Source organism: Sander vitreus, chromosome 4 (assembly GCF_031162955.1).
Source record: "Sander vitreus isolate 19-12246 chromosome 4, sanVit1, whole genome shotgun sequence".
NCBI lineage: Eukaryota > Metazoa > Chordata > Actinopteri > Perciformes > Percidae > Sander > Sander vitreus.
Window position 1 is genome coordinate 26221320 of NC_135858.1, and position 16853 is coordinate 26238172.

The 16853-nt window shown below is 39.2% G+C and overlaps 2 protein-coding genes across 3 annotated transcripts in view; one reads left to right on the plus strand and one right to left on the minus strand.

Annotated features, from left to right (window-relative positions):
* The window catches only part of cenpp (centromere protein P), a 105968-nt gene that overhangs the window by 16986 nt on the left and 72129 nt on the right, over positions 1-16853 (plus strand). The window contains exon 7 of one of the 2 annotated variants that reach the window (XM_078249200.1): positions 13889-13912. The exons of the other annotated variant lie outside the window; for it this stretch is intronic. Coding sequence (XP_078105326.1) covers positions 13889-13912 — 24 coding nt within the window. The remainder of the gene's footprint in view (positions 1-13888; positions 13913-16853) is intronic. 2 annotated transcript variants of the gene reach the window in all.
* ogna (osteoglycin, paralog a) lies at positions 1048-11647 on the minus strand. Its single transcript, XM_078249186.1, has 6 exons — positions 11322-11647; positions 7712-7766; positions 6615-6779; positions 4841-5046; positions 3694-3786; positions 1048-3549 (listed from the first exon to the last, which is right to left on the minus strand). Exons 1-6 carry the CDS (start codon positions 11475-11477, stop codon positions 3379-3381), a joined length of 846 nt encoding a protein of 281 aa, XP_078105312.1. The 5' UTR covers positions 11478-11647; the 3' UTR covers positions 1048-3378.

Genomic DNA, 16853 nt, shown 5'->3' on the forward strand with positions numbered 1-16853 from the left:
GGTTTAAAAAAAAACCATTTTCATATTTAAATCGATCCAAAAGCGATTCATGAAATAAAATTGAAAGTAACTACTGAAGCTAAAAGACCTAAAGAATCCATTGGTACAAACTATGTTATGCTAGCTTGTCGAGAAGGAGGTTGAAGGTGCTCTAAGCGATGTTGGGTGACGGCACTTCTTGTTGACGTTCAAAGTATTTTCAAACAAAACGAGGCTAGCTTGCCCCTCCCTCCTCCTCATCCCGTCCCCTCCCCCTCCCTTCCATGCTTCCGCGCACTAACCCCCCAACCCCCACCCCCAAATCCTTCTTGTTGGTTATTGGCTGGAATGCTGGAAGACTGTTTGTTTCGTGGTGCAGGTTGGCACAGTTTGTTTTTGTTGGCATTTCTGGAGCCTGGACTGTCTACACTGTTTACAGTGTGTTCAGGGGACAGGCAGCTCGTGGATAGTGAGGAGATGTTTGCTGTATGTGACAAAAAATGTTGTAGCCTAAACGCGTGACATCGCTTAGAGCACCTTTTTAAATAACGCTCCAAAGGTAGGCTACATTTCGGTGAGGGGAAAAACTGGCATGGCCATTTTGAAAGGGGTCTCTCCGTCACCTCAAGATATCTGAATGAAATTTCACTCAATACTCACTGAGTGTAGTCTGTAGAGCTGCACTGTTTGTGTTCATCTTAAACAAAAAGTACATTAATGTAACTGCTTTGGGGTCAGTTCTTAATGTAAACATTGATACTTTTAAAGAATGCAGCAGTTTAGAGGGAACCTTGTAGTATTTGTAGAATCTTTTTCATATCCAAGCCAAATTATATTGTTATTGGTATTTTAACTGAATTGTTTTTAACCTAATTCATATCGAAAATAAAATCGAATCGGGAATAAAATCCATTCGGGACCTTATGACTCGGATTTGAATTCATTCGGAAAATCATTGAGGATACCCAGACCTAGTGTAAAGCATAATTATTTTCTTTCTGCCAGTACCGGTACTTTAGGCTGAATATTACATGTGAAGCAGACTTCAACAATAATTCCAAACACAAATTTTAATTTAAAAAGTTTAACTTTATTAAAATATCTTAAAAACATAGCCATGTCACATACACATCTTCCAGTACACCACTATCTTATTCACATCAGTAATAATGTCTAAAGTAATCTTTATTACTGCAAGGGAAGAGTTAGGGACACAAGCAAGACATTTTAAAAGCAGACAAAATAAAAAAGGAGTAACTTTCACATTACTATAGTTCATAGATACGTCATTCCCCAGTTCACTTCAACTGGAGTCTATAAATTAAAAAAACAAACAAAGTTAAGCTAATGCTTAAGTAAGCCTGCAGTTGAACAAGTCTACAAGGCCATTGCCCTTTTATAGAGAGACATTTTTAATAGTTCAAACTGAAATTAATTCACATAATGGCACAGCAAAACCCACGGTGTTGTTCATTTTTAGTAATTTTCTGAGAGAACACTCGCTGAAAAAGTATTTACAGAGTATTCCTACTGGCATGCCAAGATGATCTAATTTGTATCAGATGTCTAAGTCAGGTGGGATCAATAGTCTGACAAGAAAATCTCAAATCAACATAAAATGAATGTACATTTTAAAAATGTTTCACTGTCATGTGACAAGGTTTATTTTGGGAAAATAAGACTTTATATCAACATGCAGGTATCAAGTATTCCTTTAGTATGACAGCATTCTATCTCCTACTGTCATCAGGACTTAACTGAAAAACATATTTAGATTGAATTGTAATTTACTCAAACATCTCAAATTATTTGTTTCTTAAACTAAGATTTTTATTCAGTGGTGACAGTTTGTTTAACATTATGTATTAGCCTCAAAGCCAGCCTACAAGTTTAGTCTGGGAATTTTAAAATGAAGCATGCAACATTAATACACTAAAACTGCACTCCAGTCATGTAGTCCTTCATTCTATAATGGACGTCTGTCCAAATTAATTATATTACTCATGACCCACAATGAGCAAAGTGAAAACTGTGATCTGGCTTTGCAAGGCTAAAAATACATGTGGGTCCATTAAAAGCACTTTTTGGACATTTTACTTGTTGTAGTATTCTAAAACATTTTGTTAAGTTTAATGTAAAACCTTGAAATGAGAGGTTTTACACTAGTACAATATACTGCAAAAGCGGCAAAGATATCTAGAAGGTTGTAGTAATATCTTGAATTAAATGATTTTTTTTCCTTTACTACTTAGACTTACAGTAACAAAATGCTTCTATTTCATTTCACAAAGTGTGAAAATTGGCCTGTTTTTTAAACTGATACAGGTAGTTGACAGTATAAGAAAGCCTGTTGGCTTGTTTACTGTGTGTGTGTGTGTTGGTTCAAAGTCACAAGCAGTTTGAGTAGTTTCATTCATGTAGGTAGTACAGAGTCAGGTGAAAATGAAACTATAAATTGGACTGTCTTTGTAGAGGTGTTGACGCTTCACTCATTTAGTACATCGGTTCTACTAGCATTGCGTCACCTGTGGAAAAGACATAGAACGCACTTCACCTGTGGCGTCTTCTGAACAAGTGGCCTAAATCATTCTCTCTGGCTATTTGTCACGTTTAGTCCCACTGTCAAAGCTTTAGTATGCTTAAAACAAAGGGGTTGTCCAATTTATTAACATCATCTAAAGCCCCCCTTTCTGATGGCAGAATTGAAAGTTGTGTTGGACAAATTCTGTTGTCTGGAGTGACAATCTGACGAGCACGTCCACTATGCAGGGATTGGCCAGGTGTGTGGAAGTAGACATGGTTTGAACTTCTTTCTCAAGCTCTTTCAGCACTTTTCTTGTAAACATCATACGTTCCTTAGACGAGAGATTGTCTGAAAGTGTGTGCCGCTATTCCTTTTTGTATGATTTAATGTATCAATACTACAACATGATTCAAAGGACAAAGAAGGCCTTTCCCCCTGCCTTTCAGCGAGGATATACACAACTAGTAGAAACGCTGATTTTAAACATGGTCCGACGAACTAGTTTGTTGAAGCATATTAAAGCCTTTACACCCCTTCTCAGGTGGTTTTGCACCAGTTCATGTGACTGTAGCTCTTAACAACTCTCATGTGCAACTTCATGCAGACGTCTAAATTCCCCACCGGTCAGTGGAACTGAAAAAGCCCAGAGTATAGAAACTCCTTCAATTCTACAACTTTAGTCCAGTGAATGGTTTCATTTCGACCTGACAATGTCACAAGCTGTTTGTAGGTTTGCTGAAGTAAAAACATTGACACCTTTATCCCCACCATGGGACCAGCACCCCAAAATCCATAACGTCACGGTATCCCCACAGCACTCTGCTGTGGGAAAACTGCTTCATCAGCAACAAAGGGGCTACAGTAAAGTTTCTGTCTCAGCGGTACTGTCCGATAGGCAGTACCTTCATACAGGTGAAGCTGTCGGGATACTTGGACAGCAACACGGGGTTGCCGTCCATACGGACCTCACTGAGGCTCAGCCGTAAGTAGTAGGTGTCATTGGACCTGCAGAAGGTGTCTACGTTGACCTCAGTGATGTTGTTGTTCTGGAGGAAATGGTAACAATGCCAAGAATGTAACTGAGTGAATAAAATCTAAGCTGGTTGATTCAAAATCCTCAGTATCAGGTATAAAGATTTGTCCTGTAATAATAATTAATATATCGCGCACTAAGTTCTAGCAATACAAACCTGTAGATGTAAGATCCGAACACTGTCTGGGATGTGTGGAATAGCTTCCAGCTGGTTGTTGGCCAAGTACAGGTTTGCCAGCTTGGTCATTTTCTGTTGGGGAAACAAATTCACACCATGGAGACCCAGTTCATTCAGCTGAGCTTTTAGTTGTCCTACCCCTGTTTGGGAAGTGAAAGTGTACTTGCAAATATACACAGCATACCTGGCTATAGACCAGATATACTTCAGGAATAGCAAAGTTGTGAGTTATATCGGTCCATTAACATTTTGGGAATTATGCTTTTTTTATTTTCCTTTTGTGATTTAAGATGAAAAGATTATCAGTCTTATGTCTTTACAAGTATCAAGCTGGAGCCAGGATATGGTTGGCTAAGTATAAAGACTCACTAATAACGACAGTTTTACTGCAGGTTTTAGAGGGAGTTTCCTGTTTAACAACAGCCAGGTGTAGTGACTGAGTACAGCTTCCTGAGATGTAGTGATTATGTACAACTTCCTGATGCCTTGTCGCCATACTGAGGTTGCCAGGGATGGTACCATCATGCCTGTGCAGAGACCAAAACCTTTGCTCACCAACGGTATCTGGTGACCTGCGCTATAGCCAGAGCTGCTGCACAGAAGGCGGATGGATATGCTGTCAAGAAAGAGTTCCAACATGTCGTTTTCACTAAAACCACATCCTTCTCATGTCACTCATGGGACAAAAAAATAATCTAATTTCCCAAACTGTCGAACTAACTCATGTAGATAGCTGTGCAGTAAGAAAATATGGGCTACATCCAAGCTTTCCTATAATGGTTTCCTATAATGTACAGCAATCTAAAGTGTTGTTGCATAGTATGTAGTATGTTCTAAAATATTTGCACAGAGAAGAGATTCACATGACACAGTACAGTATACTTGATTTGGAGAGCCTGCCTTCATTTTCAGCATTACATTGCTGAGCAGAGCTATCATAGCTCACTGTCAGTTTAGCTATATCATTGAAGCTTTTGTAAAAACAAATGCAGTTTTGAAGATCACTCACTTATGATAGACAAAGAGTTGTTAATTTTTCTAAAATTCCTTAATTTGCCCCAGTCCCTATCCTTAAGATTGGGTTGGGGTATTCTTAATTGAGAAAGTTGGGAGAGGTGATGTGTACCTTGAAAGCGTTAGCTTTGACACCCTTGGTTTTGAGGAGGTTATTGTTGGCATTGAAGGATTTGAGTTTGGCAGCAGGGAGCATAGGAAGTTTGACCAATCTGTTATCAGCCAGAGACAATTCCTCCAGGTCGATTAGCTTAGAGAACGCCCCATCTTCAATCTCTGAGATCATGTTTCCCGTCAGGTCAATCCTCTTCAGACTCACTGTTGATAGATGAATAAAAATGTTATTACAGTTGGATGGAAAAACATTTTATTACAGTTGTAGCCATTTTGGATATCTCACTTTTTGTTGTTGTACCACCATATTAATGTTTTTTATCATCCCTCTGCTTTTGTGTTTAGCATTATATTTTAAAAATACAGTTAACACTGACAACAGTTTGATCACTAATTCACAACCTTTACTGTTTAACCAAGCTGTTACAGACATCTTGTCAAGTTGATCCTCCATTATTATGGCCCCTCTGCAGATGATTGTCAAGCGCAAAGATTGCTTACAATGTAATTCTTGTTAACCTTGTGTTGTCCTTTGGGTCCCAGTGACCCGAAGGACAACACAAGGGTTATGTACTTCCGTTTACTTTGTTGAGAATTGCTCTCTAAACCCTGTCTCTTGTAAAGTTTATTTCTAGAGCACACTTAAACACCGCTTAAGCAGACCAAAATGCTGTACAACACACAAGGGTTAAATACCAAGAGATAGACCAGATAACCAGCTAAATTATTCAAACAAGACCTTATTGAGAGAAGGGATGGGGAAAATAAGAGTAGTTTGTTACAATAGGCGGTGCCCTACCCTGTGTAAAGAACAATTACACTTAGGGAGGTGCCTATCCCACCCCTAATTGAAAGGGCCATCACTTAAAGTATTTTATGAACTAGTATTACTTTTGGTTTGTTATTGATCCAGTTAACAGTGCAGTCACATGAACCAGTGTCCTTGTAATTTTGCTACCCCAAATGCATCACATGCATCTGAACAGCAAATATAAAAAGTGACATGTGACATTTCCCCTTGGGGCTGGGAAATGATCAAATGAGTTATCCTCTCGCAGCCATTACCTGACTATGACTGACTGAGCTTCATGTCTAGTCTGAACAGTTTCCCAAAATTGTGAGGTCCTACTTTCATTAATTACCGGGAGGTAAATGTATGATGTGATTGATATTTCTGTACCTGCTGAGCTGGATCAGACAAACTAATGGTTCAACTCTTTTCATGATTATTTTAGTTACTCAATGGGTTTAAAGAATTACCTCACTCATTAAATATGTGGCCTTTGCTGTTGGAGCTCACTGCAGGGTGTCTAAAAGGACACAGTCACAGCTGTTCATATATCATTCATGAGCAGTAGAGCTGTATATCTTCCTCTGTAATACCATTTGAATTTTGTTCCTTATTTTAAATATTGGAATTATATTTGAATATGTAACGCTCAAATTCAGCCTATTATTATTTACTACACTACTCAGGTTTATGCATTGCCAATGTCACTATCAGCAGGTGGTTGTTATACGTTAGTTTGCAATGCAGGCTTTCTGTTATAAATTAGTATTCTCCTAGACCAAGCTGAGATGAGCCTGATGACTTTATGTAAATAATAAAATACAATATGAAATTGATAACATTTCAATCAAGAAATATAAATCAAAGAACAGGACAAAAATGGACAAAGCATTCACCGCCAACTTATGGTCTTTGAGCGCACGGCTGGAATAACTTGGCTGAGCAAATCAATCGGTTGTGATGGAGACAGTTCCAGGCTTACATGTGTCAGCAAAGTCTTTGGTGCTGATCTTTTTGATCTTGTTGAAGCGGGCATAAAGGTAGGTCGTCTCTTTTGGCAAGCTGGGAACGGTGGTCATGTCTGGACTGACCTCCTCACAATATACTGAACCAGTCAGACACACACAAAGCAGGCAGGTGGGCAAGTCTGCAACACAAAGTCACCAGACAAACATCAAGCCTTTTCTCAGAATCATCTGTAGTCACAGCAGTGCATTATATTCTCGATAAATTGTTGCCTATACAATGTCAGGGAATACAATATTGTGAAAGTATTGGGTTCAAATCTTGTTTTGTCTAAAACCTACCAAAATCCCAAAACATTCAGTTCATCACATAGGTGAAAGAAAGCAGGGCTAAGTAGTGGTTTTGTTGTTTTTGTTTTAAAAACAAAAGTACTTAAACGGTAAATCGATTATCAAAATATTTGTGATTTATTTTTCTGTTGGCTCATCAGCTATAATCATACCTGTTTTCATTTGACACACAGAATACCAAACAATTCAGTGAAATTCACATTTTTCTACTGTAGTTTGAAAGAATTGTATATAGCAGCCATCTTAAATTATTGTAATTTCTCTTTATGTGACCGTCCGTCCTCCCAAGCTCACATGTAGCTACTGTAGTTCGAAATGCAGACGCGAGGGCTGGTACTAAGAAGAAACTAAATCTCCCATACACTGGCCTCTTTACACTGATTACCAGTGAAGTATAGATTTATTGATATTTAGATTATTTGTTTTTAATGGCCTGCTTGGACTGGCATCAATTTACATCTCCAATCTCCTCAGTTCCTATTCTTCTTTCAAACCCCTCAGATCAATTACTCCTTGATGTTCCACGTTCCGAGTTTAGTTTTTTTAATTTTTTTTAATTATTTAATTCTATTTTAAATCTCTGATAAACTTGTTCTGAGAAATCTGTAGTTTGTTTTTGAGTATCTTTCCCAAACCTTCAAATCATGAACGGATTGACTCAAAGCCACTCAAAACAATTGCCAGTAGTTTTTTAATCCCCCCTATTATTTAAATTGTATGTTCTTTACCAGGTGGACACAAGGTAAACTGGTCTTTCTCTTACCAGAGGTGTCTCCTTCCTCTTTGGTTGGGCTGTCATCAGGTTGAGGCAGCGCCCTCTGTAGGAGAAAACATGGCCTGTTCATATAGCAGCCAGCTCATTTGCTAGACCAAGACATTGACACTGCCAGGTTTAGGAGGTCAGTTTTGGAAATATGTGTAATAACGCGTTGTACTGTCAAATTTTGGGTAGAAATAAAATGAAGATGGGGGGGGGGAAATAAAAAAAATAACAAATCACATATCTGTACTGCACTGTGCTTGGCTTCAGCCTGGAGTCTGTTAGCTAACACTAGCATGTTGGTAAAATACCTCAACCAGTGCAGTTTAACAAGGTGGCCAGGTTCTTGTTAAGTTTGATGTAATGGTAGAACTGAATAAAATTAACTAACAGACTAAAATGAAAATACAGTTTACAGGCTGATGGTGATTGTGACAATATAAAGTTTTGTTATAAAGTCATTGTAAGCTTTAACTGGGTACTGATTTTCGGCCATGATTATCTGGTAATATGAGCGGTTTACAGATCCATCTTAAACCTCCCGAACTTTTGCAGGGATACCCTGATAATTTCAAACATGTTCGATATTTAGGAGTTAAAATCTGGATGACTATGTCGGTACTTCCTGCTGCAGCTGATGTTGTTCCCAAGCAATGGTGAACAGGAAACGGTTAAACTGACCTCCAGTTCTGGCTGAAGGACCAAGAACCAACAAATCGTGTTGATCCGTCTCCCCACCCACATTTTAATCCATTTTAATGTTTTGTCTCTGGGTTTCTTTTGTGTCACTGCAAAGCATTATTAACACTACAGAAAGTTGTCGCACTGAATCAGTCTTGGTTTTGTTTACATCTGCTTCCCCATGTGAGATCACGTAAGATAACGTGTGTGAGGCGCTATTATTTTTAAATCTTGTAGTGTGTGAATGTTTGAGATTAGAGAAAATAATATCTGAAGATTATGTGAACCAGTGTGTTACTCCTTATGTGCTGGCAACCTGATTTCACATTGGTTAGGATTTTAAAACTCCTATAGTCTGAGGTTGGCTTAAGGTGATAATTGAGTATTCGTGATGGACCGATTTCTTTTTTTTTTTTTTTGTCGGCCGGCTGATATATCGGGACGATATATGCGTTTTTATGTGTATCGGCATCGGCCGATACGCAGCTGCTGCGATAGTTTTTCTCCAGCATTATTTACAGACAGGCGTCGACAAGCCGCTTTGTGTTGCTGGAGACGCTGCAGTTCACGTGCAGACCATGCACTGCCCCTCCCCCACTAGCAGTCTGCTGGTGCTGGAAGCCTGCCAGGCTTCCAGCACCATAGCATGGCAGTCTTAAATTACAAATCAAGCACTTTATTTCAATGGCTACTTTTCAGGTTTGTTTTCTTAAATTATTTAAATGTGTTGACAAAGGACATTTTGTGATGACCTGATTATATCTGTCTCCAAAAATCCATATCTGTCGATCCCTATTGAATATGTGATGTGAATCATTGGACATCAAGAACTTAAGTCTGTTAGAGACGCTGTTGGGTCTAACAAATCAAGGTTAAGTGGGCAATCAGACTGTAAACACCACTGTGTTAAACAAAAACACAAGGGTCTGTGATGGTGGCAGCATGACAAGTTGAAATACAATCCAGAAAGTCCAGTTTCAGTAACCCCTCTATAAGTATAAAGCTTTATCAATACCAAACACTAGTTTATGCTACTGTGAGCCAGAATTTTTCAACCCTGGCAAGTTATCAAGTCGAGAATCATTTTATCCTCAGTTTCTACAATCTCCAGATAATCTTTAGAATTACACCGTTCTTGTTACTAAGTCATCTACCAGGAAAGTGAGCCTGGATGTATTTCATTGGCCAGTGCAGTGCATTGTTGGATGATGTTTCTGCAAAAGTTTAGTCAGGTTCAAATTTTGATGCATTGCTTTGGCCAGAGCCTCTGCATCTGTGCCAACAGTGGTCTGATCGAAATGAATAAGGAGACTGCAATTTGTGTTCACAGTTCTGCAGACTCCATTCAGAACTTTCTCTAGCGGTCAACATTATATTCCACAGCTAGCTCTTGGCTGATTCAGAAGTGTCTTTGTACTCAGTGACCCATGACCAGGCATTGTAATACTGTATTGTAATTGTAGTGCTGTCATGTAGGAGCCAATGAAAATCAGGTTGGTTTCAAGGTTTTTGCATTCGTATGTAGCCCCTGACCCCCCAGAGCCTTTAGACCTTTGGAGGTTGTGATCAATTTCATCCTTCATCCTGAGGAGTTTTGGGCTTGTGGACAGCTCCAAATCCTTTAACTTGTCATGACTGTTTGATGTTTTTTTTTTTGTAGGCTACAGCTGTCTTATGTGTAACTGTTAAGTTCAACCTGTGTGTACATTTCTTGAACGGAACTGCCTATGGATATAAAATGAATATCAGTGTAAACTGACAAAGTTGCGATGTACCAGATGGTGGCTGGGTATCACCAATAAGCCATTCACCACTGAAGCTCACAAATCTGAGGGCTTATCTGTAGCGTGGTAACCAAAAAGAAAGAAGGAACTAATCTGCTACCAGTGTACTAACTTCTATTTTAAAGTTAGAATTCTCCATAATTAAGGCCTGGGTTAATTCCCCTTCAGTGACTGCAAAGAATCAAGATTTCTTAGAAAAATGCCGTTCCCCAACCCTGCTGCAGGTCTCTGCTGGTAACTGACTGGCCTGCAAACTAATTAAAGAGAAGAAACGGAACTTTTCACATTGTGGATTAAAAAGTTAGCCTGAAAGAAGCTTGAAGCAGCGGAAGAGGCTATGAGGCCTGTCTCTGAAGGGTCTGGCACTGACAGTCTTATGCAAAACATATGGCACCAAATTCAGGTTTTACTCATTAAAACTGACCATACTTTTCATAGCCACATTCACTCACACTTTTTTCTTTTCCTCTTATTCTGTGGATTGTTTGTGGGATGTTTTTCATTTTCTGCTAGTGTTTCCTGAAGGATAAACAAGACCAGACTTTGGTTTTGGTTTGTCCAAATATTTCTTGAAGAGGTTAGTTGGCGGTTAGTGTGGTCGCTTTAGGGTTCGATTTGGCTAGTGGGAGTACAAGTTAGACACACAAGGTGTGTGTGTGTGAGAGAGAGAAATGAATCATCCTCTTGGGTGAAGGGCTGACAGTTTCTGTCATCAACAAGTAGAAGACAAATTAACCGACTAAACCATGAAATGTATCCTTAGTTTTTAGAATGTGTCTGGATCACTGATATTGAATATTGCCAACTATTAAGCATGACCTACTTGTCCCTGGGGATTAGTAAGGTCTCATTTGATCTTTTATCTTGAATTATTTCACCTTCTCTTATTTCTTACGTAAGCTGAATATCTTACAAGAGAAAATGTGTCCATTCTGACCAAAATCTTTGCATTGTGTCTCTGTGCTCATATTTACTGTAACAAGAGGTTGTTCACTTGTTGCATGACTTCAGAAGACAGTCCTTACAAGTATAAGGATTGTCTTCAGATGTCATTTGTGAAGTCATCAGAAGATGTCATCTTCATGTCAGAGCTATTGAAGAAAACATTTTTTGGCAGAAAAGCATGGCATAAATAATAAAGTTCTTACCCTAGCCCTGCTTGATTTCAAATGGTCACCGAAGTATCCGTTCAGCTCCTTGCCAGGTAGAGATCTTGGTATCAGCTGTGAGTCCTGGTCAAACCTCCTGGCCGAGGCTGCCACTAGCCATGGCACCAGCATACAGGTGAATAAGAGAGCCTTCATGCTGTCCAAGCAGTGTGACGCCGACACACCAGCTCGTCTTAAAGCCTGAGTTTAGGTCAGCAGCTGCTCTATGCTACGAACCCCAGTTGGGATGTGTCAAATGACTGTATTTAAAGGCTGAACCAGTAGCTTCCAGCAGACTCTTAAAGCAGAGTTTATAGAGCAGAGCACTTAACCCTTCCCTGACCACCCACCATCCATCTGCTGTGTGAGAGAGAGACAGAGACACAGACAGGATGTACAGAAAGAGGCGGACACACCAAAAAAGGCACACATGCAAAAAGACAAAGAGCCAATGAGAGAATAAATTGTCTATTTTTTTTCTGTTCAGTGTCCCTTTTAATGTGTACAGGAAAAAAATCCAAAAACTGCAGGGAAAGCAGAAAAATTGAAAGTTGACAACCACAGTGTGAGTGTGTTTGGTCAGGAGAAATGTCTGTGGTCTCTGCCCAGTCACTCAGTAATGACTCGTAATAACCAACATATCTCTCATTAGGCTGGATGTGTGTTTTGTTTTTCTTCTTCACTAGCTCTGTTTTTCTCTCAACCGTTAGTCAGACAAACACATTTAGCAGCCGATAGACAGACACTGATCATAGCCTAGATTTTATGTGATTACTTTGAACTGACCAATAGTCAAATCTGCTTGGCTTTCTGGACGATGACTTCTCATAGTGACTTGTCCGGTTAGGGTGCTTTCATCGGGAAAAGCATCGGGAAAAGCAATGGTTTGTCAGCTAGAATGAAGACGTACAATTACAATATACATAGTCATACAGTTGCAGATACACAAAACCACAACTGTGTGGTACTGCACAAGTTTTCATTCAAATGATCTAATTTGCATGGTTCCCATGGATCAGCATAAAGTCTTAATGCAAAATGTATATTCAAGGTCTGATAGAATTTCGAGAAGGGATGTATTTAATTTGAGTGGTTGACTTTCTGTTATGTTTTGTCCTTATGCATTATTATTTTATATATCTCTCTTTATAACTCTCTCTGAGGCAGTTCTAGTGGGCATTTAACAAGTGCGCTCTCCAACCACATCATCGGAACAACAACTGAGGGGATATCTTTTGGAAGAATGGTGTTCATCTCCATCTCAATGTAGCCAAAACAAAAGAAATAGCAATAGGTTCCCCCCATATCCCCAGCACCCCATTGCCATCAACAACGAAACAGTTGAAATGGTTGACAGCTTCAAATAACTCACACTAGACAAACTCACTTTCAGCCAGCACACAAAGGACATAAAAAAAAGGAGCCATCAAAGACTTTCAGCCATCCGTAAACTCAACCAACCCCCCCCCACCCCAATCTCCTCCTCCTACCGCTGTACCTACTGAGTATTGTCCAGCCCATCCTGCTTTACTGTTCCACCTGTTTCTTCAGCATGCTTTCGGTCACAAACTCATACGTAGCATTTATCATTTAGGTAGCATTTTGAATTAATATTTGCTAGTTCAATTAAAACCATAAATCATTTACTTCAGTAATATAATCAAAACTTACTTGACTGGATGTAGTCCTTGGGCTCAAATGCAGTACTGTCTTCAGTCTGTTTTCAATCAGCTTCAATCTGCTGTAGAATGTTGGATTCTAGAAATGATCTGTGCAGTGGGTGTGGCCTCAATAGCCCTGCAGTAGGCTAAGTAATAGCCCAAACCATTGACCTTTAGCTTAACATGAAGGTAGCTAGCATGCTGCCTTAGATTTACTATGATTATGGTTATATGCGTGCTAAGCTAACCATCAGCGCTGTCCATTGTTTCCAGCCTATCAAGAACAAGTGGGCTATACAATTGTTATATTACTGTTATATTGTCTGTTATAGACTAACAGTATTATAAGAAGCAATGTTAAAAATGATTCCCCTTTAATTCCTGTGTATTCCCGTTAATTCCCATATATTCCCGTTAATTCCCATGGAAAGTTTCCAACTTTGAAAATTCCCGGAATTTTGCAACCCTAGTACAGACAAACATGTTTTACTGTACATGAAGCTTAATTTTAAATTTTTGTCCTGTCGCACAGCCTTATTCTGTTTCTGACAATCTGATCTAAACCACCTGAGGACTCGTTCGTGAGACTAGAGCCAGAACAGTCCAGCAGCAGCGTTTGGTGTTCTTATTGCTTCCTTCCTGATGTTGAGGTGTCTTGAATGAGAATATTGTTCAAATGCTTCCCATCTTTGAACATTTCTGACTTTCTGTTCTGCTTTGTGGTATGCAAAATTCATTTGGTTGACTTACATAACTTCACAGGTAGAGCAACAGTGTCTCGGTTTGTCCAGTCTTTGCATTGATTTTATTTAATAGAATGGGTGATTAGCTGTGAAGTGGTGACATAGCGACAGACAGAATTTACCATTGTCAGCAATCTCTGTCTTATGTGTTTTACCTCCTCAGGTCTATTCAGGCCAAATGACAATCGTAAGTAAGATTTTTCTTCTTTAATTATCCCTAATGTATGTAAATTGATTGGAGCATGCACACACTGCAGTTACCCCACAGTCTCCTACCATGCCAGGTGTAGAAAGACATAATCTGTGTTGAAATTTCTCATCTGCATTGTTCTTAGATACATGTAGGTCCAATAGTTTTGGGTCTTTATAGTTTTGGCAAACATCTGTGTGCATGAAGGCATCATCATCATTAATGCCTTAAAGCAAAACAGATTAAAATGTTCTATGACATGGCAGATAGATTGGATATTGACTGAATTAAAAGTCAAAATGCTGATGCATGTAAATAGTTCATTTCTGGGTTGCAGCCCTTCTTTAGACCTCCTGGCTGTATTTTCTTATGAAGGTTTCATATTAATTTTACACAAATGACCTACATCACACATTGATTCATCAGTAGAGTAAGCAGTAGATTAGGCATATTTGCTTTTTTCAAAGTTTTTCGCGTTTTCGTCTTTCTTTGACAGTTGACAGGTATCTCAAGGTCCTATGAATTAGCTACTTCTTAAAAATTACAGTTTGGAATCCAATAGATGAAATGTCCACGTTAACTTGATTGGTTGATGAACAGAATGTAAATGCTCCTTAAGATGATAGAAAAAGGTGAACAGGCTCTCAGTGGTCTGAATAAATTCTAACCAGAACAATGATCCTTGGAAGATATTGTGGGAACATTATGGACTAATATCTCAGCCGTTCATCTCTTAATCAATGCATCTTCATGGTGTAATATGTCTCAGACTTCTACAGCCTCACGTTTTGAAAGAGTTATGAAGTGCTGTAGAGGCAATAACACATCAATAAATAACATGTAATGTGATTAACACAAAAGAAACGCCAAAAAACCCCCACCAGGAATGAATCAGAATTACTGGAAAAAGGCAAAAAAAAAAAAAAAGTATGGGAGATGTTTCCCAAGCAGAAAAGCCAAGAGATTCTCAGTAATAAAAAAAAATAAAGAGACTCTGTTCACTCAGTCTATTCAACAGCTGTTGAGGTCCAGCTGTTCTTGGGTTGATTTCAACCTTGGTTGTCAAATCAGGGAGATGTTGGGCTTCCCCAGAGCAGTTCTTAAAAATTTATTTTATTTTTTTGGTGTTGTCCCTAGACATAGTGAAACGACAAGAGACCGTCTCTATAGTCTAAACAATCAGAGTGAAAGAGCAAAGACTGAAGTTTAACAGCAAAACCGTTAAATAGAAAACATGTGACTATTTCAGTCCTCAGAGGAGAGGAAAAAGAAGGGGGCCCAGATATAAACATCCAAGGAACATGAGCCCAGACTGTTACAGGTGTGTTAGCAATTATGAACACCTTTAAACTTTTACAACTCTGGGAAGAGGGCCAGAAACTGGAGAATGTTTTTACTGTCACTAATTTTCTATACCAGAGTTTGGGCTGTCAGGGTGGTTTCACTGGTATTCTACTGCACAATAAAGCGAATCAATATGTTTGTGAACATGAGAGAGCCTTTTTAAACCTTTTAATTTTAAAATCCTTGTAAAATAGTAATAGGCATATTTTGAAAAGTTTGCTTTGCTCATTTATGCTGCAATTTCCTCAGCAAAGGCAGAGACATAGAAGAAAAGTCCTGAATTTGTATGAGATTGCAAATGGATAAATAAGGGACAACAGGGACTGTAAACTGCATTTTGAATGCCAACTTTTTTAATATTTTAAATCCTGCATCGTTTACATTTTGTTTATTTGCTTGCAGTCTTCGTCTTCACTGCATTTGTTATGCATTATTACGTTCTGCAACTGTCAATGAGCCGAATGGCGTTAAACTAGCAGTAGGAATCCTGTCACCCATGAAATGGGGCCCCACTCACCCACTGTGAAAACATAGCGCTACTAGTGGTCAATAACTCCCCAGGGTACCTTTTTTAGGCATCTGCAGTGTTTCCTTTAGGATTTATTTTTTTTAGCAGTGGGGGCAGGTCTGTCCGAACAACAACCCCTCAGTTGTGATTGAACTGTATTTTCTGAGGAACTATAGGGCACTTAACATGGTGTTTCCCACAGAATTAGATTCTATTTGTGGAGGTAGCGGAAAGAGGTGCAGACTTCTTATATTAATTGTACTGCAAATATTTTTATACAAAAATCTGCAGGTAACAATTTAAAATGTAATGGTGTAATGCAGTAAGGGAAGGGGGCTTTCGCATCTGACTACACTTAACAACAAAGTCAGGTTCATTTGATTTAGTATGAACAGGGCACAACCGTATCTTTTTCCCAAGGAGCAGGTTTTGCTGCGATTACTGTTGTAGCTCATTTGTACAATAATACAATAGTGTTATGAATACAAAACATTATGAAGTGTAATGTTTTCTATTTTGAAATATTGATAGATAAATTGTCCGTGATGTAATGTAACGGGCCGCCCCTACAGTTCAACAGGCATGTGAACCGCAGATTGCTGCAAATGTAACCATCATAGTGTGAAATACAGTTTAACTGATGCTGTTACGTGAACGGGCCTCAGCAGAGAGGCGGAGCGAGACGACGTCTCTGCATATTTAGGGAGTCAGGTCAATGCCGCTAAAGCACTCACAACTTTGAGTTTCATGTGTAGGCTACTCCCCATATGGCTCGCATCAGGTGTTAAAATGAACTGTACCAAAACACGGTAAAAAGTATTTAACGCAATATACGAGACGTTTTTATTTTTTACAGGTTATGAAACTGTTTAATACTGATATACGGCAGCGTAGCCAGCTGCGCAGACCGACAGCAGTCGGAGCTCCGGCGGTCAGAGAGCTCTGCGTCCGTCAGCAGCGGTTTATCGCTGCGCCGCTGGTCCCCAGAGCAGCATGGTCACCTGGAGAGTCCGGTACAGTCTGACTCTGCAAATGCTGGTAGCTGAAAACTGCCCATCTGAAAGAGTGTGCTGCTATTCCCATTTG